This window comes from Heterodontus francisci, chromosome 4 (assembly GCF_036365525.1).
Source record: "Heterodontus francisci isolate sHetFra1 chromosome 4, sHetFra1.hap1, whole genome shotgun sequence".
NCBI lineage: Eukaryota > Metazoa > Chordata > Chondrichthyes > Heterodontiformes > Heterodontidae > Heterodontus > Heterodontus francisci.
Genome location: NC_090374.1, coordinates 22,063,389 through 22,089,592, shown reverse-complemented (window position 1 = coordinate 22,089,592; position 26,204 = coordinate 22,063,389). Strand labels below are relative to the sequence as shown.

The following is a 26,204-nucleotide window of genomic DNA, read 5'->3' as shown; positions in this document are numbered from 1 at the left end:
GGTGATGCCTCACCTACTCCAAGTGCCACAGGGGAGTGTAGTAGAGTCTGCACACATACCTTCAGGCAGCAGTGTTCCAGAGAACAAAGAACAGTACAGCACAGGAACAGGCCATTCGGCCCTCCAGGCCTGCGCCAATCATGATGCCTGTCGAAACTAAAACCTTCTGCACTTCCGGGGTCCGTATCCCTCTATTCCCATCCTATTCATGTATTTGTGAAGGTGCCTCTTAAACGTCACTATTGTACCTGCTTCCACCACCTCCCCCAGCAGCAAGTTCCAGGCCCTCTCCACCCTCTGTGTAAAAAACTTGCCTCGCACATCCCCTCTAAACTTTGCTCCTCGCACCTTAAACCTATGTCCCCTAGTAACTGACTCTTCAACCTGGGAAAAAGCTTCTGACTATCCACTCTGTCCATGCCACTCATAACTTTGTAAACCTCTATCATGTCGTCCCTCCACCTCCATTGTTCCAGTAAAAACAATCCGAGTTTATCCAACCTCTCCTCAAAGCTAATACCTTCCAGACCAGGCAACATCCTGGTAAACCTCTTCTGCACCCTCTCCAAAGCCTCCACATCCTTCTGGTAGTGTGGCGACCAGAATTGCACGCAATATTCCAAGAGTGGCCTAACTAAGGTTCTGTACAGTTGCAGCATGACTTGCCAATTTTTATACTCTATGCCCCGACCGATGAAGGCAAGCATGCCGTATGCCTTCTTGACTACCTTATCCACCTGCGTTGCCACTTTCAGTGATCTGTGGACCTGTACGCCCAGATCTCTCTGCCTGCCAATACTCCCAAGGGTTCTGCCATTTACTGTAGACTTCCCACCTGCATTCGACCTTCCAAAATGCATTACCTCACATTTGTCCAGATTAAACTCTATCTGCCATTTCTCCGCCCAAGTCTCCAACCGATCTATATCCTGCTGTATCCTGACAATCCTCATCACTATCCGCAACTCCACCAACCTTTGTGTCGTCTGCAAACTTACTAATCAGACCAGCTACATTTTCCTCCAAATCATTTACATATACTACAAACAGCAAAGGTCCCAGCACTGATCCCTGCGGAACACCACTAGTCACAGCCCTCCATTCAGAAAAGCACCCTTCCACTGCTACCCTCTGTCTTCTATGACCGAGCCAGTTCTGTATCCATCTTGCCAGCTCACCTCTGATCCCGTGTGACTTCACCTTTTGTACCAGTCTGCCATGAGGGACCTTGTCAAAGGCTTTACTGAATTTCATGTAGACAACATCCACTGCCCTTCCTTCATCAATCATCTTCGTCACTTCCTCAAAAAACTCAATCAAGTTAGTGAGACATGACCTCCCCTTCACAAAACCATGCTGTCTCTCGCTAATGAGTTTGTTTGTTTCCAAATGGAAGTAAATCCTGTCCCGAAGAATCCTCTCCAATAATTTCACTACCACTGACGTAAGGCTCACCGGCCTATAATTTCCTGGATTATCCTTGCTACCCTTCTTAAACAAAGGAACAACATTGGCTATTCTCCAGTCCTCTGGGACCTCACCTGTAGCCAATGAGGATACAAAGATTTCTGTCAAGGCCCCAGCAATTTCCTCCCTTGTCTCCCTCAGTATTCTGGGGTAGATCCCATCAGGACCTGGGTACTTATCTACCTTAATGCTTTGCAAGACACCCAACACCTCCTCCTTTTTGATAACGACATGACCCAGACTATCTACACTCTCTTAACTAGACTCATCATCCATCAAGTCCTTCTCTTTGGTGAATACTGACGCAAAGTACTCATTTAGTACCTCGCCCATTTCCTCTGGCTCCACGCATAGATTCCCTCCTCTGTCCTTGAGTGGGCCAACCCTTTCCCTGGCTACCCTCTTGCTCTTTATATACGTATAAAGAGCCTTGGGATTCTCCTTAATCCTGTTTGCCAATTACTTTTCATGACCCCTTTTAGCCCTCCTGACTCCTTGCTTAAGTTCGTTCCTACTTTCTCTATATTCCTCAAGGGCTTCGTCTGTTCCCAGCTTTCTAGCCCTTACATATGCTTCCTTTTTCAAAGGAGAGATTAACAAAGAATCCTCCCCCACAGTCAGGGGAAAAGGGAACAAAGTCAAAAGCCTTTGCATCACTCAGCAAAGCACTAAAAGAGAGGTCAGGATAGATCCACCTTTTAAAATAAAAATTACCTCAGCAGGAACAAAGGCCCTAGGCAGTCATGGAAATGGGTGAAATGAGGAAAAACTTCCCCAAAGGACCACATGGTTACTGGGGTGACAAAAAGGGGAAATTAAAGCAGCACTGGCACCAAGAAGAAAGTTTTAGTATGTTTTAGGATTCATGAATGAATGGGAATGAATGACCGAAATGCATCGTTTTCTGTATCTTATATTTTCTCTCAACTCTTTTAATGAAATGCGCTTTTCTCAAATCACATTTCATTCCCCTGGGTGTGGAGGTGTCATGCAGGCCCCCACCTGCCAAGGATGAGACATTATTAATTTCACCACATGAACATTAAGTTTCAAATTGTTGCTGGGAAGAGGAGAAGGCCTGTGACAAGGCATTGCCAGGCCTCAGGCTGAAAAGACATTTTTGCCTATTAACAGACAGTGTGGAAGAAAGGAGCTATCTCCTGCTCCAGTACAATCCATGAACAGATGTGGTCAAACCAGTTAATCATATGCTAACCTGCTTGGAAGTCTGGATTTTTTTTTCTGAATTGTACAGCTTTGAACTGAGAGCCAGAAAAGAAAGCCAAATGCGCCTGGACTGAATAAGACCTCCTGTCTGTCTACCTGCTCCCATCTCTTTCAGATATTGCCTCAAACTTTTCCAGTTTATTTCTTCTGTTCTTTTCTGTCCCCAATTGCATGTGTGCATCACATATGCATGCTAGCGTGGGCGCGTTGTGTATCTGTAGGCCTTATAATTGGAAAGTGGTGAACAAGAATTCACCAAGGGGGAGCTAAAAGCATGGTGTGTTTAAAATTAAACCCTGTTACAGTAAGACCAGGTGAAGGCTGAAAGAGAAACCTCGACCTCTTTCTCACCTGGTCGTAACACAGGTTTTTGACACAGCGACAGTGAAGGAACAGCAATATAGATCCAAGTCAGTATGATGTGTGAATTGGAGAGGAACTGGCTGGTGATGATGTTCCCACACATCTGCTGCTCTTGTCATTTTAGGTGGCAGAGGTTGTGGGTTTAGAAGGTGCTGTCGAAAGATGCTTGGCGAGTTGTTGCATTACATCTTGTATATGGAACACACTGCTGCAACTGCGTGCGGTGGTGGAGGGAGTAAGCGTTTAAGGTGGTGGGTGGGTGCCGATCAAGCAGGTTGCTTTGTCCTAGATGATGTTGAGCTTCTTGAGTGTTGTTGGAGCTGCACTAATCCAGGCAAGTGGAAAGTATTGTATCACACTCCGGACTTGTGCCTTGTAGATAGTGGACAGGCCTTGGGAAGTCAGGAGGTGAGTTACTCGCTGCAGAATTCCCAGCCTCTGACCTGCTCTTGAATCCACAGTATTTATATGGCGAATCCAGTTAAGTTTCTGAGCAATAGTAACCTCCAATGGAGAGTTTTCCACATGATTCCCACTGACTTCAATTTTGCGAGGGCTCCTTGATGTAACACTTGGTCAGATGCTGCCTTGATGTCAACGGCAGTCACTCTCACCTCATGTCTTGAATTCAGCTCTTTCATCCATGTTTGGGCTTTAATGAGGTCTGGAGCCGAGTGGCCCTGATGGAACTGAGCACCGGTGAGCATGCTATTTCTGTATAAATGCCACCTGATAGCACTGTCAACGACATCTTCCATCACTTTGCTTATGATCGAGAGTAGACTGATGAGGCGGTAGTTGGCTGGATTGGATTTGTCCTGTTTTTTGTGGACAAATCATATCTGGGCAATTTCATAGTCGGGCATGTGCCAGTGTTGTAGCTGTACTGAAACAGCTTGACTAGGGGTGTGGCCAGTTCTGGAGCATAAGTCTTCAGTACTACTGCCGAGATGTTGTCAGCCTTTGCTGTATCCAATGTCTTCAGCCATTTTTCGATATCACATGGAGTGAATCGATCTGGCTGAAGACTGGCGTCTGTAATGCTGGGGATCTCAGGAAGAGGCTGAGATCGATCATCCACTCATCACTTCTAGCTGAAGATGGTTGCAAATGCTTCAGCCTTGTTTTTTGCACTGACATGCTGGACTCCCTCATCATTGAAGATGGCAATGTTTTTGGAGCCTCCTCCTCCTATTAGTTGTTTTTCTTTCATGGGATGAGGGCGTGCCTGGCAAGGCCAACATTTGTTGCCCATCCCTCACTGCCCTTGCAACTGAGTGGCTTGCTAGGCCATTTCAGAGGACAGTTAAGAGTCAACCACATTACTGTGGGTCTGAAGTCACATGTAGGCTAGACCAGGTAAGGATGGCAGATTTCCTTCCCTAAAGGACATTAGTGAACCAGATAGGTTTGTATGACAATTGATGATAAGTTTCATGGTACAATTACCGAGACTAGCTTACAATTCCAGATTTTTATTAATTAATTGAATTTAAATTCTACCAGCTGCCGTGGTGAGATTTGAATCTGTATCCCCAGGGCATGAGCTTTGGACTGTGGGTTACTAGTTCAGTGACATTACCAGTGCACCACATCTCCCCAATTTAATTGTCCACCACCGTTCATGACTTGATGCGGCAGGCCTACAGAGCTTTGATCTGAACCGTTGGTTGTGGGATCGCTTCGCTCTATCACATGCTGCTTCCGCTATTCAGCATTCATGTAGTCCTGCGTTGTAGCTTCAACAGGTTGGAACCTCATTTTAGATATGCCTGGTGCTGCTCCTGGCATGCTCTCCTGTACTCCTCATTGATACTTTCGCTGAATGGTAATGGTAGAATGAGGGATACGCCGAGCCATGAGGGTACAGATTACGGTTGAATACAATTCTACTGATGATGGCCCACAGTTTCTCATGGATGCCCAGTATTGCGCTACGAGATCTGTTCTGAATCTATCCCCTTTAACATGGTTGTAGAGCCACACATGATGGATGGAATCCTCAGTGTGAAGCCTGGTCTTCGTCTTCACAAGGACTGTGCAGTGGTCACTCCAACCAATTCTGTCATGGGCAGATGCATCTGCAACAGGTAGATTGGTGAGGGCGAGGTCAAGCAGGTTTTTACCTCTTGTCGGTTCCCTCATCGCCTGCTGCAGGTCCAATCTGGCAGCTACGACCTTCAGAACTTGGCCAGCTCAGTTAGTAGAGGTGCTATGGAGCCACTCTTTGTGGATGTCAATGCCCATCACCAACAGAGCACATTCTGTGCCCTTGCTCAGTGCTTCTTCAAAGTAGAGCAGTATTGTTTTATCAGCTGAGGGAGGGCGATAGGTGGTAAGCAGCCCATGTTGACCTGATGCCATGAGACTTCATGGGTTCCTCAGTCAATGTTGAGGTCTCCCAGGGCAATTGCCTCCCAACTGTACGCCACTGTGCTGCCACCTCTGATGGGTCTGTCCTGCCAGTGGGACAGGGCACTTTGAAAGATGGTGATGGAGGTTTCTGGAACATTGGCTCTAAGTTATGATTCAATGGGTTTTTTTTTTGTTTATGGGATGTTGGTGCTGCTGGATAGGCCAGCATTTATTGTCGATCCCTAATTGCCCTTGATAAGGTGGTGATGAGCTGCTTTCTTGAACTGCCTTGTTGAACCGCTGTAGTCCTTGGGCTGTTGGTACACCCACAGTGCTGTTAGGAAGGGAGTTCCAGGATTTTGGCCCAGCGGCAATGAAGGGACAGCAATATAGTTCCAAGTCAGGATGGTAGTATTCCCATGCATTTGCTGCCCTTGTCCTTCTAGGTGGTAGAGGTTGCGGGTTCGGAAGGTGCTGTCGAAGGAGCCTTGGTGAGTTGCTGCAGTGCATCTTGTAGATGGTACACACAGCTGCCACTGTGCATCAGTGGTGAAGGGAGTGAATGTTGAAGGTGGTGGATGGGGTGCCAATCCAAGTGGGTTGCTTTGTCCAGGATGATGTTGAGCTTCTTGAGTGTTCTTGGAGCTGCTCCCATCAAAGCAAGTGGAGAGTATTCCATTACACTCCTGACTTGTGCCTTGTAGATGGTGGATGGGCTTTGGGGAGTCAGGAGGTGAGTTACTCGCCGCAGAATTCCCAGTCTCTGACCTGCTCTTGTAGCCACAGTATTTATGTGGCTGGTTCAATTCAGATTCTGATCAATGGTAAACCCCAGGATGTTGATAGTGGGGGATTCAGTGATGGTAATGCCATGAACATCAAGGGGAGATGGTTAGATTCTCTCTTGTTTGAGATGGTTATTGCCTGGCACTTATGCGATGCAAATATTACTTGGCACTTATCAGCCCAAGCCTTGATATTTGTCCAGGTCTTTTGCTGCATCTGGACTTGGGCTGCTTCATTATCTGAGGAGTCGCGAATGGTGTTGAACATTGTGCAAACATCAGTGAACATCTCCACTTCTGACCTTATGATGATGGCAAGGTCATTGATGAAGCAGTTGAAGATGGTTCAGTCTGGGACACTACCCTGAGGAACTCCTGCCGTGATGTCCTGGAGCTGAGATGATTGACCTCTAATAACCACAACCATCTTTCTTTCTGCTTGGCATGACTCCAACCAGTGGAGAGTTTTCCCCCTAATACCCATTGACTCCAGTTTTGCTAGGGCTCATTTTTGCCATACTCAGTCAAATGCTGCCTTGATGTCACTCTCACCTCACCTCTGAGTTCAGTTCTTCTGCCCATGTTAGGACAAAGGCTGTACTGAGGTCAGGAGCTGAGTTGCCCTGGCAGAACCCAAACTGAGCATCAGTGAGCAGGATTTCCTTCCCTTAAGGACGTTAGTGAACCAGTTTCATAGTCACCATTAGACCAGCTTTTAATTCCAGCATTTATGAATTGAGTATGACGATGTCAGGCTGCTGCTTGACTAGTCTGTTTGACAACTCTCCCAATTTTGGCACCAGATGTCCGTGAGGGTGACTTCGCTTTTAATTCCAGATTTATTAATTAATTGCATTTAAATTCCATTCAGCTGCATTAGTTGGGGCCTCTGGATTACTAGCCCAGTAACATTAGCACTATGCCACCACCCCATTAGTGAAGGTCCCAAGTTTGGTTCCTGGTCTCTGCTGATTTACCTGATTTCAGCTGAACTGGGTGTTCAAATGGCCTTGGCATCTCTGTGGGAAAAGTCCAAAAAAAATCCACCCACAGTTCCTGCTCCTAGTTCACCATCCTACGATCACTGCTGGTAGCCTGCAAATTTGAAAGATGCGAACAGGGATGTCCTCATGATTAAGCAGCATGCTGGCATCAGGGCTCATACATGAATAATGCAACTTGGGCAAGGTATCTGAGAGTGAGAAATTGTTATAGAACTATATGCAGCAAGGACTTAATGTTAGACAAAGACAGAGTAAATAATTTTTAATATGTCTGCTCACGGAGAGAAACATGAAGCGATAGATTCTGGTAGGAAGAATGAGAAGTTGCAATATAAAATAAGTGCTATAATTTTAAAGTGGATGCGGGAATAGACAAACCTAGGCACATATGTACACAAAGCCTGCATGCTCCGCCCCTTCCCAATTTACACAACCTGTCCCAGTAAATATCAGGACCTATAATTCAAAATAATTGATTTAATTAGCCATAGCTGAAATCTTTGAAGCCAAAAACAAATTCCTAGTTTGGGGCAAAGTTCACTTTATTTGGTCATCTGTGGCAGAGAGTGAAAACTGGTAACTTCACATACTCTCCTAAAATAGCTACTGTCACCACAGTTACAAAGGTCTCAGCTGCTGTTAGGAAAGACAGAAATTTGAAATTACAATGAAATCCTCTGCTTTCCTGAATTATAAAATCCTGTGCAGACCAATTTTTGCAAACATTCAAAATGGGATTACAAACTGTACCAACCTTTCTGTGCCTTTCTCGGTCTTTGCATTTCTCTCGTACCCAGTCAATGGTGTGGAAATCATCGTACGTTCCAACACCTGGTATAGGTTCATCCAAAAGGTCCAATAAATGTGTTGTGCTGTTTATACCGCCTCCATTTGTCATTGTATAATTGGCTCCTTTAAGATTAAAACAAAGAAAAATCTGTGTTAAACTTGTTCTAAACACTTAAACATTGGTGTCCTTTCAAGTTTTTTTTCAAAATTGATATTGATCCTGGAATAATCACACAGATGTTACTGATAATCTTGACATTTTCTTCATTTTTAAAATTTCATAGAGCAACCGTTCTGTTACCCTGCCAGTGTCATCTTTTTAACTCAAGGTCAACAATCATAATACGCCAGCACATCCTGTCCACCTCCATTTAAGGCAGTATATCATAGGGATTCAGTTTATTTTAACTTCACTACATCTCCTTCTTCCAATCATCCGCTAGGAGGAAGGATGTGCTGCATCAAAAAATGGTAGGAGTAACAGCACAAAAAATTCATTTTAATTGCATCCACAGGAGGAATGAGATCACAATATATCTTCAACAATAAATAAATAACTACAAGCACACAGCTCTTACAATGACTAAATAAATGCGGGAACAATAGTGGCAATCACTACTTAGTGTGACCGTGAGTATGGGTTTTAATTGGATCTTGGGCATCGCCAACATGTTGACACTGCAATGTAACATACAATTTGCAGTTCTGGAAGCCAGCATTTTGGGAATCATTTTCCTTCCAATTAGTCTAAGTCTAATAGGGTGTTTGTAGTGAACTTGACAAGCTAGACTTGCAAGTTTCTGTTTTACGTGTTAAGTAATATCTTAAGTACTCCTTGCTTTGTTTTTTAAATGCGTTCTTGGGATATGGGTGATGCTGACAAGATTGCATTGATTGTCTCATGCTTGTATAACTGAATGGCTTATTGAACGACTGAAGGTCCATTCTGTAGGACATGAAGAGTCAATCACATAATGTGAACTAGAATTAACACTAGGCCAAACTGGGCATCAATTTGGAAGCTCAACAATTTCCTGGTGCCAGCCATGAATTTCCAAATTTAATTAAATCAATTCCACAACTTTCTATGGCAGGGTGAACTCACAACTTCCAGTCCAGTATCATAAATCATTGGAGTACTGTACTTGCTGCCCTTACTAGCAAATATATTAGGAACCTATTTCAATGTTGCAGCTGAAAATCTGTATATACATTTAAAAGTCAATATCAAGCACTGCTTTCATCTGGCAAAGAAAGTCCAATTAATCTTAATTGACTGCAAAACAAAAGAATGCAAAAACCATTTCTGCTACTTTCGTACCACAGAACTGCTTCGGACAGATACACTGCTCTAACATTGAGGCTGCTAGTGTTGTGCAGCATACTTCATCAGCAGAAAAAATGTTAGAAATATACAGAAGACCCATTGGCACCGGGAAAATTAAAAATCAGATTAACATTTCCAGTAGCGACCCTTCATCAAGGGTCTACAAATACTGGCGCATTATGTCGTGCATTAGGACCATTGTTTTTCTTGTAATGGCTTGGACTTGGCTGCAGGGAGCTCATGATACAAGACTTGGTAATATAGTAAATAGTGAGCAGGATAATAGAGGACTTCAGAAGGACTTAGACTGGTTAATTGGGCAAACACATGGCAAGTGCAATTAAATGCAGATAAATGTGAAGTGATGCACTTTGGGAGAAACAATATGGAATGGCAGTACAATATACATAATACTATTTAGAGGGGGATGAAAGAACAGAGGGGCCTACACTGCATATTCGGTAGTGGCAGTGCAAGTTCAGAAAGGTGCTTAACAAAGTGCATGGGATACTTGGCTTTGTAAACAGTGTCAGTAAATAGAAAACCATGGAAGTTATGTTAAACTTTATAACTATCTCATTAGGCCTCAGCTGGAGTATTGTGCATAATTCTGGACACTCAGGAAGGATGCCGAGACCGTGGAGAGGTACAGAAGAGGTTTATCAGGATAAAAGGAGGGATGAGGGAGTTCAAAATTTGGAGAGATCGGATAAGGTGAGATGGTTTTTCATGGGACAACACTTGTATTTTATGTAGTGCCTTTAAAACAGTAAAATATCCCAAAGGACTTCACAGCAGCATTATCAAACACCCAGCCACATAAGGAGCTAATAGGGTAGATGATCAAAGGTTTGGTCAAAGAGGTTGGTTTTCAGCAGCATCTTAAAGGAAGAAAGAGAATAGAGGTGGAGAGACTTAAGGAGGGAATTTGAGAGCTTCAGGCCTTGGCAGCTGAAGGAACAGTACAAACAGTGGAGCAACTGAAGTCAAGGATGCACAAGAGGTCAGATTTGGGGTGGGCCAGAGATTGCGGAGGATTGTAGGTTTTGAGGAGGTGACAAAGACAGGGAGGGATTTGAAAACAATTTTTAAATTGTTGCTCGACCGGAAGCCAATGTATGTCAGTGAGCACAAGAGGTGACAGGTGAATGGGACTTGGTGCGAATTCGAGCAACAGCTTACAGAGCTTTGGATGACCTCGGTTTATGGTGGGTGGAAGATAGGAGGCCAGCCAGAAGTGCACTGAAATAGTAAAGTCTAGACATAACCACGGCATGGATGAAGGTTTAAGCAGCAGTTGAGCAAAGGCAGGGGTGGAGTCAGGCAATGCTAGGGAGGTGGAAATAGGTGGCCTTAATGATGGCACAGTTGTGGGGTCAGAAGCTCATCTTGGTGTAAATGTTATAAACAGTCTGGTTCAGCCTCAAAGTGGCTAGGGAACGGAGCTTGTAGCAGGGACCAAAGACAATGGCTTCTGTCTTCACAATATTTATCTGAAAGAAGTTAATGATCATCCAGTACTATGTCAACAACCTAGAGACAGTGGAGAGTTGAGAGAGGTGATGGTGAGGTTGAGCTGGGTGTCATCAGCATACATTTGGAAACTGATACTATGTTTACGGATGATGTGGATGAAGGGGAGTATGTAGGGAATAGGAGGAGGCCAACGACAGATCCTTGGGGTTCACCAGAGGTAAAGATATGGGAGCAGGAAGACAAGCTACTGCAGGTGATTCCCTGACTGTGATTCGATCAATAAGAATGGAACGAGCTGGATGAGGGTGAAGATTTGTTGCAGGAAGATATTGTGGTCAACTAGGTAAAAAGCTGCAGACAGGTCAAGAAAGGATAGTTTACCACTGTCAAAGTCACAAAGCATGTCATTTGGTGTCTCTTATCAGAGCCAATTGATTACTGTACCAGGGATGGAAAATAATTGGTGGGATTCAAAAATGGAGTTCCAGAAAAGAGAGGGAATGATTTGGGAGGTGACAGCATATTCCAAGACTTTGGAGAGGAAAGGAAGCTTAGAGATGGGCATTAGTTTGCAAGGACATGGGTTAAGGGTTTTTTTTGAAGTAGAAGAATGATGGTGGCACATTTGAAGGAAAGGGGGTCAGTCAATACCTGAGGAAAGAGAACCTTTCACAATATCAGTTTACACAGGGGCCGGGAAGGGAAGTTGGGTGATCAGCAGTTTAGCGGGAAGAGGGTCAAGGGAGCAGGAAGAGATAAGCTCAAAGAGGATATGAAGGGACATAGGAGATAAAGTATAGCAGAGGAGGTTAAGGAGAGATATAAAAAGTATTGAAAATCTTGAGTAATTTTGATAGTTTCTCCCTTCTTGCTTTATTTCCTATGGAAAGTGGGTCAGTAACCAGAGGCTATAAATTTAAAATAATTGGCAAAGAACTAGAGGGGAAATGAGGAGAAATATCTTCATATAGAGGATTGCTAAGATCTGGAATGTACTACCTAAAAGGTGATGGAATCAAATACTTTTGGAACTTTTAACAGGCAATTGGGCATCCACTGAAGGGGACTAATTTGTAGGGGTCTGGGGAAAAGAAACTGGGGTATGGCCCCACAATCCTGCAGATTGGACAGCTCTTTCAAAGAGCCAGCACAGGCATGACGGACTGAATGACCTCCTTCTGTGCTGTAAGATTCAACAGTTCTATCTTCAACATTTGCAGATTTCATTTTACACTTCCAGCATTTGCAGTTTTTATTTCCATTCACAATCCAGATAAATAACAGTATTTGCACAGTTCATTTTTGGAAGTCATAATTGGGACATCAGTTTTCTAGCTGCTGGGTGGATCCATAAACCTACAATGCAGCAGTCAATGCACCCACAAAAAGTGACGGGGTTTCTCATTGATAGAATTTAAATTTAATCAACAATTAATGTAACACCGATGAGGTGAGAATGACTGCCCTTGACATCAAGGCAGCATTTGACCGAGTCTGGCATCAAGGAGCCCTAGCAAAACTGAGGTCAATGGGAATCAGGGGGGAAACCCTCCGCTGGCTGGAATCATATCTAGCTCAAAGGAAGATGGTTGTGGTTGTTGGAGGTCAATCATCTGAGCTCCAGGACATCACTGCAGGAGTTCCTCAGAGTAGTGTCCTAGGCCCAACCATCTTCAGCTGCTTCATTAATGACCTTCCTTCAATCATAAGGTCAGAAGTGGGGATGTTCGCTGATGATTGCACAATGTTCAGCACCATTCGTGACTCCTCAGATACTGAAGCAGTCTGTGTAGAAATGCAGCAAGACCTGGACAATATCCAGGCTTGGGCTGATAAACGGCTAGCAACATTTGTGCCACACAAGAGCCAGGCAATGACCATCTCCAACAAGAGAGAATCTAACCATCTCCCCTTGACATTCAACGGTATTGCCATCGCTGAATCCCCCACTATCAACATCCGAGGGGCTACCATTGACCAGAAACGGAACTAGAGTAGCCACATAAATACCGTGGCTACAAGAGCAGGTCAGAGGCTAGGAATCCTGAGGCGAGTAACTCACCTCCTGACTCCCCAAAGCCTGTCCACCATCTGCAAGCTACAAGTCAGCAGTGTGATGGAATACTCTCCACTTGCCTGGATGGGTGCAGCTCCGACAACACTCAGGAAGCTCGACACCATCCAGGACAAAGCAACCCACTTGATTGGCACCCCATCTACAAACATTCACTCCCTCCACCACCGACACACAGTGGCAGCAGTGTGCACCATCTACAAGATGCACTGCAGCAATGCACCAAGGCTCCTTAGACAGCACCTTCCAAACCCGCGTCCCCTACCAACTAGATGGACAAGGGCAGCAAATACATGGGAACACCACCACCTGCAAGTTCCCCTCCAAGTCACACACTATACTGACGGAACTATATCTCCGTTCCTTCACTGTAGCTGGGTCAAAATCCTGGAACTCCCTTCCTAACAGTACTGTGGGTATACCTACCCCAAATGGACTGCAGCGGTTCAAGAAGGCAGCTCACCACCATCTTCTCAAGGGCAATTAGGGATGGACAATAAATGCTGGCCTGGCCAGTGACACCCACATCCCATGAATGAATAAGTAAAAAAAAAAACTCAATGCCATCTTTTGGGGTGGTCCCTGTTCTTCTAGTGGCAGCAATGTTGCCTCATACCATCTGAAACATCCACTCCCTCTACCATGGTGCACTGTGGCCACAGTGTATTCAAGTGTACACACTATGGACAAGTTGCACTGCAACAATTTGCCATGCCTTCTTCAGCAGCATCAGCAAACCCCACGATCTCCAGCGCCTAAAAAGATAAGGGAAGCAGTTGCATGGGAACAGCGTCACCTCCAAGTCATACACTATCACGACTTGGACACAGATCCTTCACCATTGCTAGGTCAAAATCTCCACCTAACAGCATTGCGAGAGTATGGTCACCGCACAGACTGCAGTGTTTCAAAAGGAAGGCCCATCAACACCTCTTTAAGGGCAACTAGGGTTGGGTAATAAATGATAGCCTGAGAATGAATTTTTTTAAAATTGCAGTACTTCTGCTGAAGATAATCGACCATCAATGATTCATTCCTGACGTGGCTCATAAGTACATAAGAAATAGGAGCAGGAATAGATCAAACATCCCCTTGAGCCTGCTCCGCCATTCAATACAATTGTGGCTGATCTTCCACTCCACTTTCCTTCCCACTCCCCGTATGCCTTGATTTCCTGAGAGATCAAAAATCTACCGATCTCAATCTTGAAAGATGGAGCACCCACAACCCTATGGGATAGACAATTCCAAAAATTCATTGCCCTCTGAGAGAAGAAATTTCTCATCTCAATCCTAAATGATCAATCCCTTATCCTGAGGCTGAGCCTCCTGTTCCAGATTCCCCAGGGGAATCAACCTCTGCGTCTACCCTCTCAAGCCCCTTCAGAATCTTGAATGTTTCAAAGAGATCACCTCTCATTCTTCTAAACTCCAGAGAGTGTAGGCCCAATCTACTCAGTCTATCATAGGACAACCTTCTCAGCCCAGGAACCAATCTAGTGAACCTTCGCTGTACCGACTCCAAGGCAAGTACAGCCCTTTCTTTGATGTGGAGAACAAAACTGCACATAGTATTCCAGGTGTGGTCTCACCAAAGCCCTGTACAACTGTAGCAAAACTTCCTTATTCATGTACTCCACACACTTCCCAGGTTCAATCCTGGTTACAGAAGGAACAAAAGATAGACTGCATTTTGCAATTTTTTTGATTATTCATTCACAGGATATAGGTGTTACTGGCAATGACAGCATTTGTTGCCCATCCCTAATTGCTCATAAGAAGGTGAAAGGGAGCCACCACCTTGAACTGCTAAAGTCCATGTGATGAAAGAAAATTGTTGTAATGACCTTAGGGAAAGATAACCCAACAGTATGCGTGGAAAGTTCTTTACGCAGAGGGTGGTGGGTGACTGGAACGCGTTGCCAGCGGAGGTGGTAGACGCGGGCACGATAGCGTCTTTTAAGATGTATCTAGACAGATACATGAATGGGCAGGAAGCAAAGAGATACAGACCCTTAGAAAATAGGCGACATGTTTAGATAGAGGATATGGATCGGCGCAGGCTTGGAGGGCCGAAGGGCCTTTTCCTGTGCTGTAATTTTCTTTCTTTCTTTCTTTCTTTCAGTAACATACTTAAACAAATTTCATAGTTAATCTAAGAGAATAAATATCCAGTGTGTGCTAAATTAGTCAGATGGCTCTGGCTGAATGCAAATTATAGATTATCATTGTACATTTGTGGGAGTATCATCACAAGGATTACAACAGTTCACAACGGCAGTTTACCACGACCTTCTCAGGACAACCAGAGATGGAATTAAAATCATCTTACAGTATCATGCCCCAAGATAAAGAAAAAAACTCAAAGTCAATATGCTTTTAAACAGTATATGAATGCAACAAATAAATAAAATAAATGAATCAATAACAGACAGAAAACAGAGAATAGGAATAAATGGGTCAACTTTGGATTGGCAGGTTGAGACTAGTGAGGTACCGCAAGGATCAGTGCTGGGGCCCCAGCTATTCACAATCTATATTTATGATCTGGATGTAGGGATTAAATGTAATATTTCCAAGTTTGCAGATGACACAAAACCAGGTGGAAGTGTGAGTTGTGAGGAGGATGCAAAGATGCTTCAAGGGGATTTGGAGAAGCTAAGCAAGTGGGCAAAAATTTGGCAGATGCAATACAATGTGGAGAATTGTAAGGTTATCAACTTTGGTACAAAAAATAGAAATACAGAGTATTTCTTAAATGGTGAGTGGCTGGGAAGTATTGAATTTCAGAGGGACTTGGGTGTCCTTGTTCATGAGTCACTGAAAGCTAACATGCAGGTACAGCAAGCAATTCAGAAGGCAAATGGTATGTTGGCCATCATTACAAGAGGATTTGAATATAGGAGTAAAGATGTCTTATTGCAATTCTATAGAGCCCTGGTGAGACTGCCCCTGAAGTACTGTGTGCAATTTTGTTCTTCTTAACCAAGGAAGGATATACTTGCCATAGAGGGAGTGCAACGAAGGTTCACCAAACTACTTCCTGGGATGGAGGGATTGTCCTATGAGGGAAGATTAAATAGACTGGGCCTTTATTCTCTGGAGTTCAGAAGAATGAAAGGTGATCTTATCCAAACATACAAAACTCTTACAGGACTGGGCAAGGTGATGCAAGATGGATGGTTCCCCTGGCTGGGGAGTTCTGAGACTGTGTCCCCTGGTTCTGAATAAGGGGCAGGTCATTTAGGACTGAGAGGAGGAAAAATTTCTTCACTCTGAGGTTGGTGAATCTTTGGAATTCTCTGCCCCAGAGGGCTGTGGAGGCTCAGTCGTTGAGTATGTTAAAGACTGAGATCGATAAATTTCTACATATTCAAAACATCAAGGGTTAAGGGGATAGTGCAGTAAAGTGGTGTTGAGGTAGAAGATCAGACATGATCTCATTGAATGGCAGAGTATGCTCCAAGGGCTGAATGGCCTACTCCTGCTCCTATTTCTTATGCTTATGTCAACATTTATTGCCCATCACAACCTGTTCTTGAGGAGGCAGTGGCGTAGTGGTAATGTCACTGGACTAGTAATCCAGATGCTTTGGCGAATGCTCTGGGGACATGGGTTCAAATCCTACCATGGCAAATGGTAAAATTTGAACTCAATTAATAAATGTTGAATGAAATGCTATTCAGATGGTTACCATGAAACTATTGCTGATTGTTGTTAAAAACCCATCTGGTTCACTAATGCCCTTTAGGGAAAGAACTTTGCTGTCCTTATCTACATGTGACTCCAGACCCACAGCAATGTAGTTGACGATTAAATGGCCTAGCCACTCAGTTGTATCTAACTGCTACAAAGTGTAAGAAAAGGAATGAAACCGGAAGGACCACCCAGCATCTACCTTGGCACTGGAAACGGCAATGGCAAACCCAGCTCTGTGTACCCTGCAAAGTCCTCCTTACGAACATCTGGGGGCTTGTGGCAAAATTGAGAGCTAACCACAGACCAGTCAAGCTACAGCCTGACATAGTCATACTCACGGAATCATACCTTAAAAATGTCACTGACACGATCATCACCATTCCTGCGTATGTGCTCTCCCACCAGCAGGACAGATACACCAGATGTGGCGGCACAGTGGTATACAGTTGGGATGTAAGTTGCCCTGGGAGTCCTCAACATTTGTTTTTTATTCATTCTTGGGATGTGGGCGTCGCTGGCCAGGCCAGCATTTATTGCCCATCCCTAATAGCCCTTGAGAAGGTGGCAGTGAGCTGCCAACTGAGTGGCCTGCTAGGCCATTTCAGAGGGCATGTAAGAGTCAACCACATTGCTGTGGGTCTGGAGTCACATGTAGGCCAGACCAGGTAAGGACAGCAGATTTCCTTCCCTAAAGGACATTAATGAACCAGATGGGTTTTTACAACAATCGACAATGGTTTCATGGCCATCATTAGACTAGCTTTTTTAATTCCAGATTTTATCAATTGAATTCAAATTCCACCTTCTGCTGTGGTGGGATTTGAACCCATGTCCAATGTCCAGGGTCTCTGGGTTACTAGTCCAGTGACAATAACACTACGCCACTGCCTCCCCCACTGACTCCAGAACCCATTAAGACTCATGACATCAGGTCAAACATAGGCACGGAAACCTTCTGCTGATTATCATCTACCGTTCCCCCCTCGGCTGGTCAATCAGTGCTTCTCCATGTTGAACACCAACTGGAAAAAGCACAATGGGTAGCAAGGGCACAGAATGTACTCTGGGTGGGGGACTTCAATGCTTATCACCAAGAGTGGCTCAGTAGCACCACTACTGACCAAGCTGGCCGAGTCCTAAAGGACATAGCTGTTAAACTGGGTCTGCGGAAAGTGGTGAGGGAACCAAGAGGGAAAAATCTACTTGACCTCGCCCTCACCAATCCACCTGTCGCATCTGTTCATGACAGTATTGGTAGGAATGACCACCGCACAGTCCTTGTGGAAACCAAGACTATGCATTGAGGATACCCATCATTGTGTTGTGTGGCACTACCACCCTGCTAAATGGGATAGATTTCAAATAGATCTAGCAACTCAAAACTGGTTTCATGGTCACCATCTGACGAGCTTTTCATTCGATATTTATTAATTGAATTCAAATTTTACCATCTGCCATGGTGGGATTCGAACCCATGTCCCAGAGCATTCACCAAGGCATCTGGATTACTAATCCAGATTTAAGGCACTGTGGGCCATCAGCAGCAGCAGAATTAAACTCAACCACAATCTGTAACCTCATGGCCCGGTATATCCCCCACTCTACCATTACCATCAAGCCAGGAGACCAACCCTGGTTCAATGAAGAGTACAGGAGGGCATGCCAGGAGCAGCACCAGGCATACCTAAAGATGAGGTGTCAGCCTGGCGAAGCTACAACAAGCAACTACTTGCATGCCAAATAGCAGAATCAGCATGCAACAGACAGGGCTAAACGATGCAGTCCTGCTACATCTAGTCGTGAATGGTGATGGACAATTAAGCAACTATCGGGGTGGAGGGGGGGGGGGGGGGGGCTCCAAAAATATCCCCATCCTCAACAATGGGGGAACCCAGCACATCAGTGGCAAAAGACAAGGCTGAAGCGTTTGCATCCATCTTCAGCCAGATGTGCCGAATGGGTGATCCACCTTGGCCTCCTCCTGAAGTCTCCAGCATCAGATGCCAGTCTTCAGCCAATTCGATTCACTCCAACTGGTACAAAGAAACGGATGAAGGCATTGGATACTGCAAAGGCTATGTGCCCTGACAACATTCCGGCAACAGCACTGTGTACCAGAACTAGCCGCACCCCTAGCCAAGCTGTTCAGTACAGCTGCAACACTGGCATCTACGCTGCAATGTGGAAAATTGCCCAGGTATGTCCTGTACACAAAAAGTAGGACAGATCCAACTCGATCAATTAATGCCCAGTCTACTTCCGATCATCAAAGTGATGGAAGGGATTGTCTACAGTGCTATCAAGCGGTACTTTCTCAGCAATAAACTGTTCACTGATGCTCAGTTTGGGTTCCACCAGAGCCACTCAGCTCCTGATCTCATTACAGCCTTGGTCCAAACATGGACAGAAGAGCTGAACTCAAGAGGTGAAGTAACAGTGACTGCCCTTGACATCAAGGCAGCATTTGACTGAGTAGAACATCAAGTAGCCCTAGCAAAACTGGAGTCAATGGGAATCAGCAGGAAAACTCTCTGCTGGTTTGAGTCATACAGAGCACAATGGAAGAGGTTGTGGTTGTTGGAGGTCTATCATATCAGTCCCAAGACATCACTGCAGAAGTTCCTCAGGTTAGTGTCCTAGGCCCAACCATCTTCAGCTGCTTCATCAATGACCTTCCCTTCATCATAAGGTCAGATATGGGGATGTTCGCTAATGATTGCACAATGTTCAGCACCATTCGCGACTCCTCAGATAATGAAGCAGCCCGCGTCCAGATGCAGCAAGATCTGGACAGCATGAAGGCTTGGGCTGATAAGTGGCAAGTAACATTCGTGCCATACAAGTGCGAAGCAATGACCATCTCCAACAAGAGAGAATCTAACCATTTCCCCTTGAGGTTCAATGCTATTACCATCACTGAAGCCCTCACTATCAACATCCTGGGGTTACCATTGACCATAAACTGAACTGGACTAGCCACATAAATACTGTGGCTACAGGAGCAAGTCAGAGGATGGGAATTCTGCAGCGAGTAACTCACCTCCTGACTCCCCAAAGCCTGTCCACCATCTACAAGGCACAAATCAGGAGTGTGACGGAATACTGTCCATTTGCCTAACTGCAGCTCCAACAACATTCAAGAAGCTCGACATCCAGGACAAAGCTGCCCGCTTGACTGGCACTCCTTCAACATTCACTCCCTTCACCATGATGCACGGTGGCAGCTGTGTGTACCATCTACAAAATAACCTGCAGCAACTCACCAAGGCTCCTTCGACAGCACCTTACAATCCCCGAGACCTCTACCACCTAGAAGGACAAGGACAGAAGATGCATGGGAACAACACCATCTGCACGTTCCCCTCCAAGCCGCACACCAGCCCACTTGGAACGATAGCTCCATTCCTTCACTGTCATTGGGTCAAAATCCTGGAACTCCCTCCCTAACAGCACTGTGGGTGTAACTACACCCCAGAAATGCAGCGGTTCAAGAAGCCATCTCACCATCACCTTCTCAAGGGCAATCAGGGATGGACATTAATGCTGGCCTAGCCAGCAGCGCCCACGTCCTATGAATGAATAAGATAGAAACGAGGTGGTGGTGAACCTTTTCTTTTGAAGCAGGTTACGAAAAGATATCCTGTATTTGACAAAAAGTGTACAGAATTGCCCAGAAATAATACTGTATACTGTTGTAACGCAGTTTCAACAGTGAATTTGCCAAACATGGCCTGTCCGGGTTGATTTTTGACTTTAGGGTCAGTGCAACATAGAATGGCTGATGCTGAATTAAGAAAAAAGCAGAATGCAAATCACTGACATCATGCAATGTCTGACCTTGCAAACTACCAGGTGCATTATTAGTAATAGTGTTTATCTTATATTGTCACTGCCATTAGCTCTGAATTTGGCAGCAATGTGGTCAAGGTAACCTTGCAGACTGGAGTATCTTTTCTGGCCAGCAGCAAGCTGAGCAGCTCAAGATTGCTATTCAACTACTGCAGATTAAGTCCAATCATCTGGAGATTTTCAGACAGAAAAAACAAGTGATAAGGTCTGACATGTTTTTACAATGCATCACTGGAACTTTGTGGCCACCATGCTATCCTCAGGTAAAAGGTGTGGCAACCATAAATTAAATCCCTGTGCTGTGGAATTTGCTGTTCAATACAAACAGGATGTTTAAACAGCTGCTGGTTTTTGAAACTGATCAGGAAAATAAATGCGCAGCAGGACTCACAAATATGATTTTGCAAGCCTTCTCAGAAACATGATTTTATGGATTTACAACAAGGTTCTGGATAATTCCTTGACATATGAATTAAGAGGGTATGAATTAGTAGCCATTACAGAAACCTGACTACAAGTTAGACATGATTATTACACAAGCTAAGGGCTCATGGAGTTAGGGGTAATATATGAGCATGGATAGAGGATTGGTTAACAGTCAGGAAGTACAGAGTAGGGATAAATATGACATTTTTCAAGTTGGCAGACTGTAACTAGTGGAGTGCCACAAGGATCAGTGCTGGGGCTTCAGCTATATACAATCATATTAATCGCAGAATCGTTACAGTGCAGAAGGAGGCCATTCAGCCCATTGTGTCCGCACTTGCTCTCCAAAAGAGCAATTGTCTCAGTTGCATTCCCCCGCATTCTCCCTGTAATCCTGCACATTCTTCATGCAATGGTTAGCACCGCAGCCTCACAGCTCCAGCGACCCAGGTTCGATTCTGGGTACTGCCTGTGCGGAGTTTCCAAGTTCTCCCTGTGACCGTGTGGGTTTCCTCCGGATGCTCGGGTTTCCTCCCACATGCCAAAGACTTGCGGGCTGATAGGTAAATTGGCCATTGTAAATTGCCCCCTAATGTAGGTAGGTGGAATGAGAATTGAGGGTAGGTGGGGATGTGAGAGGGAAATGGGATTAATGTAGGATTAGTATAAATAGGGTGGTTGATGGTCAGCATGGACTTGTTGGGCCGAAGGGCCTGTTTCGGTGCTGTATCTCTCTATAACGCTATATGTCCAAAGGAATTCCACTATTGTAAATGAAGTACAAAGTTTAAAAAAAAAATTCCTGACAGAAAAATCACATTGTGAAGGTTTAGTCCTCTGAGGGGCATCCACTGTTAAGGTTTACATTTTGCTGATTTCCTCACTTTCTGTTTATTTATTTTATTTTTATTTCGAGATGCAGCACTGAAACAGGCCCTTTGGCCCACCGAGTCTGTGCCGACCATCAATCACCCATTTATACTAATCCTACATTAATCCCATATTTCTATCACATCCCCTTAATTCCCCTACCACCTACCTACACTAGGGGCAATTTACAATGGCCAATTTACCCATCAACCTGCAAGTCTTTGGCTGTGGGAGGAAACCGGAGCACTCGGCGGAAACCCATGTGGTCACAGGGAGAACTTGCAAACTCCACACAGGCAGTACCCAGAATCGAACCCGGGTCGCTGGAGCTGTGAGGCTGCGGTGCTAACCACTGCGCCACTGTGTTACAGGACAGTTTACATTTTATCCTGCTCCTGCCTTTTTGTATTTCCATATCAAAGTCAGATCATTTGCTCATTCATCTGTTGGTACAAAAGCTTCAGCAAAATACTTGTCTCTCTCTAAATTGTCAGTGGGTCAAGAGATTAAGATATGGTGGGCCCATTCAATGGTTAAGTTGACCACAAGTGCAGCAATTCTGAGTGGAATCTCATAAAGGAAGTCATGTTTCTGCCTTTGACTATTCTCCAATGCTAAAAATTTAAAAAGATCCTCTGTCAGAGCATCGTCAGGCAAAGCTGCCCAATTGAGCATTCGGCTTCAAGATCACAAAGTCACCACTGTCCTCAAAAATTATAGAAATTCTAACGACTTTAAAGATCTCAAAATTTCAAAGGAAAAATAATACTGTTTTTAACCCTGGCCTCATAGCTAAAAATCAGACACTCAGATTAATTACTGAATCTAAAGAGCGGTTATAGATTGTGCTCAAAACTGGACCCAGAAGCAAATTTAGAAAGACTATGCTAAGAAATGCATTTTCTCAGAAGCCAAATTTAAAAAGTGGCCATCATGCTCACTAAGCATTTTAAAATGAAGTCTTTAAAAAACACAGCTATGTTGCCGAAATCTACAGAATTCGCATCTATGTTGTAGATGCTCTACGAAAGACAGGTTCAAAAACTTATCAGTGTTGGCACTTCAACAAAATATGTGGTGCAAGGGACTCCACAGTGGCTGAGTGAATAAATGCACCAATGATCACCGTGTTTTACACTGTTTTGAACAGTTTGAACAGAGGTGCTACAAATGGCTTCTTATCCTTGGTTATGGAAGTTCAGGAAAATAAAGCCAAGTTTTCCTCCCTATTGAGTGACCTGTCAAAAAGTGCATGCAAGTGGACATTAAATGAAGAGAAAAAAAGGCTTGCATTTATACAGCATTTCATCATGTCTCAGAAAGATTTCAAATTGATTCAATTTCAACGGATTATTTGTGAAACGCAGTAACTTGCTTTGCGATCAGGTTCAGCTGCAATTTCATCCCCTGCATAAATAACTGATAACCTGACAACATTCATAACCCAGACTCAAGTATTTAGAGTGGACCCTAGGCTAAGGCACTAAAGGGCCTCCAATGCTCTTGAAACTCAATCACAAGTCATCTCATACAGGATTGGGACCCACGGTCAGTTTTTTTTTAAAGTTCAAGAGCACTGAAGGTTGTACTGGCCTTGTCACTCAGCATAAGCCAAGGACTGAATGCAGAATCACTCTGGTGGATCCGGAAGGCAGAGAACTCCGTGGATAGCATGTTTAGGGAGGTAGTCACACCGCAGGTTAAGAATGTGCAGTTAGAGGAGCGGACAGGCGTTTCTGAGGCTGCAGGCATGACACCAGGATGGTATGTTGCCTTGCCTGGATGAAGGATGTCACAGTGCGACCGCAGGACATTCTTCTGGGGAGGGTGAACAGCCAGAGGTCATGGTCCACATTGGTACCAACGACATAGGTAAGAAGAGGGATGAGGTCATGAGCCCAGGCTAATGCTCTGGGGACAAGGGTTCGAATCCCACCACGACAGACAGCAAAATTGGAATTCAACCAAAAAAAAAATGGAACTAAAAAGCTAGTCCAATGGTGACCATGAAACCACCGTCGACCGTTGCAAAAATCCATCCAGCTCACCAATGTCCCCCGGGGAAGGAAATCCACCATGCCCACCCGGTCCGGCCCACACGCGACCCCAGACCCACAGCAATGCGGTCCACTCTTAAAAAATGCCCTCTGAAATGGCCCAGCAAGCAACTCCCGTTCAAGGTTGCTGCACCTATGGTGCCAAATTGCATCCTAAAACAATTCCTGACCTGACTTTTCAGTCATTTTCTACATATCAGATGTTTTGTGGTGGGTAGTTATGTTATACATGTTGCTGACAATGGTCGATAGTAGGTGTTGAGCTGTGTAATTTAATAGCTAGTCTCATTAATCAGAAAAAAAATCTCAAAAAAAGAGTCTAAGACAGTGATGTATTTACTCAATGATGCTCGTCTTCAATAATGCAGGTTAACAGTGCACAGATCAATTAATAACATTCTCAACACCAGTTCTCATTACTTCCAGAGTACTTGATCAGAACATAGAATAGCTACACTTGACATCAACAAACTGTGACAACAGATTAATACACTCCTATGCAAATAAACCCCTGGGGGAGGCGGCGGTGGTGTAGTGGTATTGTCACTGGACTAGTAAACCAGAGACCCAGGGTATAGCTCTGGGGACATGGGTTCAAATCCCACCACAGCAGAAGGTGGAATTTGAATTCAATTAATAAATCTGGAATTATCCCCTTTAGGGAAGGAAATCTGCTGTCCTTACCTGGTCTGGCCGACATGTGACTCCAGACCCACAGCAATGTGGTTGACTCTTATATGCCCTCTGAAATGGCCTAGCAAGCCACTCAGTTAGGGCAATTAGGGATGGGCAATAAATGTTGGCCTGGCCAGCGACGGCCACATCCCATGAATGAATTAAAAAAAAGCATCTAAACACAATTACATAATATATATGTTGATCTGTTCAAATAGCAAAGTTTCGTGGCTGATTAGTTAGATTTTTTCCCTGACCTCCCTCTCCTGAAACTGGTAATTGAAGGTAATGCCAAATATACTTCCATGGCTTGAGTCAGCGCCGAAGACTGAGCGAGGAGCCTAGCCAGTTTAAAATGGAGCTGCAATGAGGGCGAACCCAGTCAGACCGGACAACTGAGGGAGAAGCCAGCTAGTTTAAAAAGGAACAACAATGAGGGAGAATTGCCAGTCAAAGTTGGGCACCAAAGGCCTCCAGCACTAACACCAGAAGATTCTCGGAATTCTGAAAGAGTAAGGTCAACACTGCCATCACAGCGACTATGCAAGTGGAGCAGAGGGTGAGCAAATTGCAATGTAATTTCTTCTTTCTTCCTTTAACGCATTCAGAGAGCCCGGAGGTAAGGAGGGCTGACCTGAAGGGGTTCGGGAGCGGAGCAGCAGAGTAGACTGAGGGCGAGCGTCGGGAGTTAAAGACAAAAAACTAGAAGTGATGCTCGTGCAAGGGAAGGTGCTAACTCGTCAGTTGCTGTTGAGCTTTTTTATATGCCTCTTTAATGAGTCTTAAGTTTATTTCTGTTAAAGTTTTCTTAGTTTAATAGATAGAGGCATGACAGGGCACATCATTCCCTTGAGTGCACATCCTGCTCCATGTGAAATTTAAGGACACGTGTGCAAGAAGCGTCATCAGCTGTAAGAGCTTGTGCTCCAGGTTTCAGAGCTTGAACAACACCTGGCATCACTGTGGTGCATCCATGAGGCTGAGAGCTCAGTACGTTTCTGAATGTGGTCACCCCACAGTTGAAGAGAGTGCAGGCAGAGAGGGAATGGATGATCGCTAGAGAGTCAAGGAGGACCAGGGAGGTAGTGCAGGTGTTCCCGGACTGCAGCTTGCTCTCCAACCAGTATGCAGTTCTGCTCGGGTGGATGTAAAAGATGTCATGGTACTATTCGAAGAAGAACACGGGCGTTATCCCCAGTGTATTGGCCAATATTTATACCTCCATCAACATCACAAAAACAGATTAACTGATCATTATCGCATTGCTGTTTGTGGGAGTTTGCTATGTGTTTTCTGGCTACCACATTTCCTGCTCTATAACAGTGACTAACTACACTTCAAAAAAGTACGCCCTTAGCTGTAAAGCACTTTAAGACGTTCTGTGAAAGACGCTATATAAATGCAAATCTTTCTTTTCAATACTGGTGAGAGTGATGGTTCCTCTGGGACTGCTGCCAAAGCCAAGTCTGTGGCAACATCGGTGACTCAGCTATACTGGGGGAGGGTGGGGTGGGGGGGGGGGGAGGGGACAGGAGAGAGATGCTTGGAAAAGAAGTTTGTAAAGCAAAAATGACAGGGGATTCTACAGTGAGGGGAACAGACAGCGATTTCTGCAACCACGGACATGAATCCAGGATGGTATGTTGCCTCCCTAGTGCTTGGGTAAAGGATGTCACTGAGAGGCTGCAGAGCTCACTGAGAGGCGAAGGCGTACAGCCTGAGGTCATGATCCATATCGGTACCAACAACACAGGCAGACAGA

General features: G+C 44.7%; 1 protein-coding gene across 6 annotated transcripts in view; it reads right to left on the bottom strand.

Annotated features, from left to right (window-relative positions):
* Window positions 1–26,204, bottom strand: part of clcn3 (chloride channel 3) — a 235,118-nt gene that overhangs the window by 109,101 nt on the left and 99,813 nt on the right. For all 6 annotated transcript variants that reach the window (XM_068029278.1, XM_068029283.1, XM_068029280.1 and 3 more), the window contains one exon: window positions 7,956–8,113. In XM_068029278.1, coding sequence (XP_067885379.1) covers window positions 7,956–8,113 — 158 coding nt within the window. The remainder of the gene's footprint in view (window positions 1–7,955; window positions 8,114–26,204) is intronic.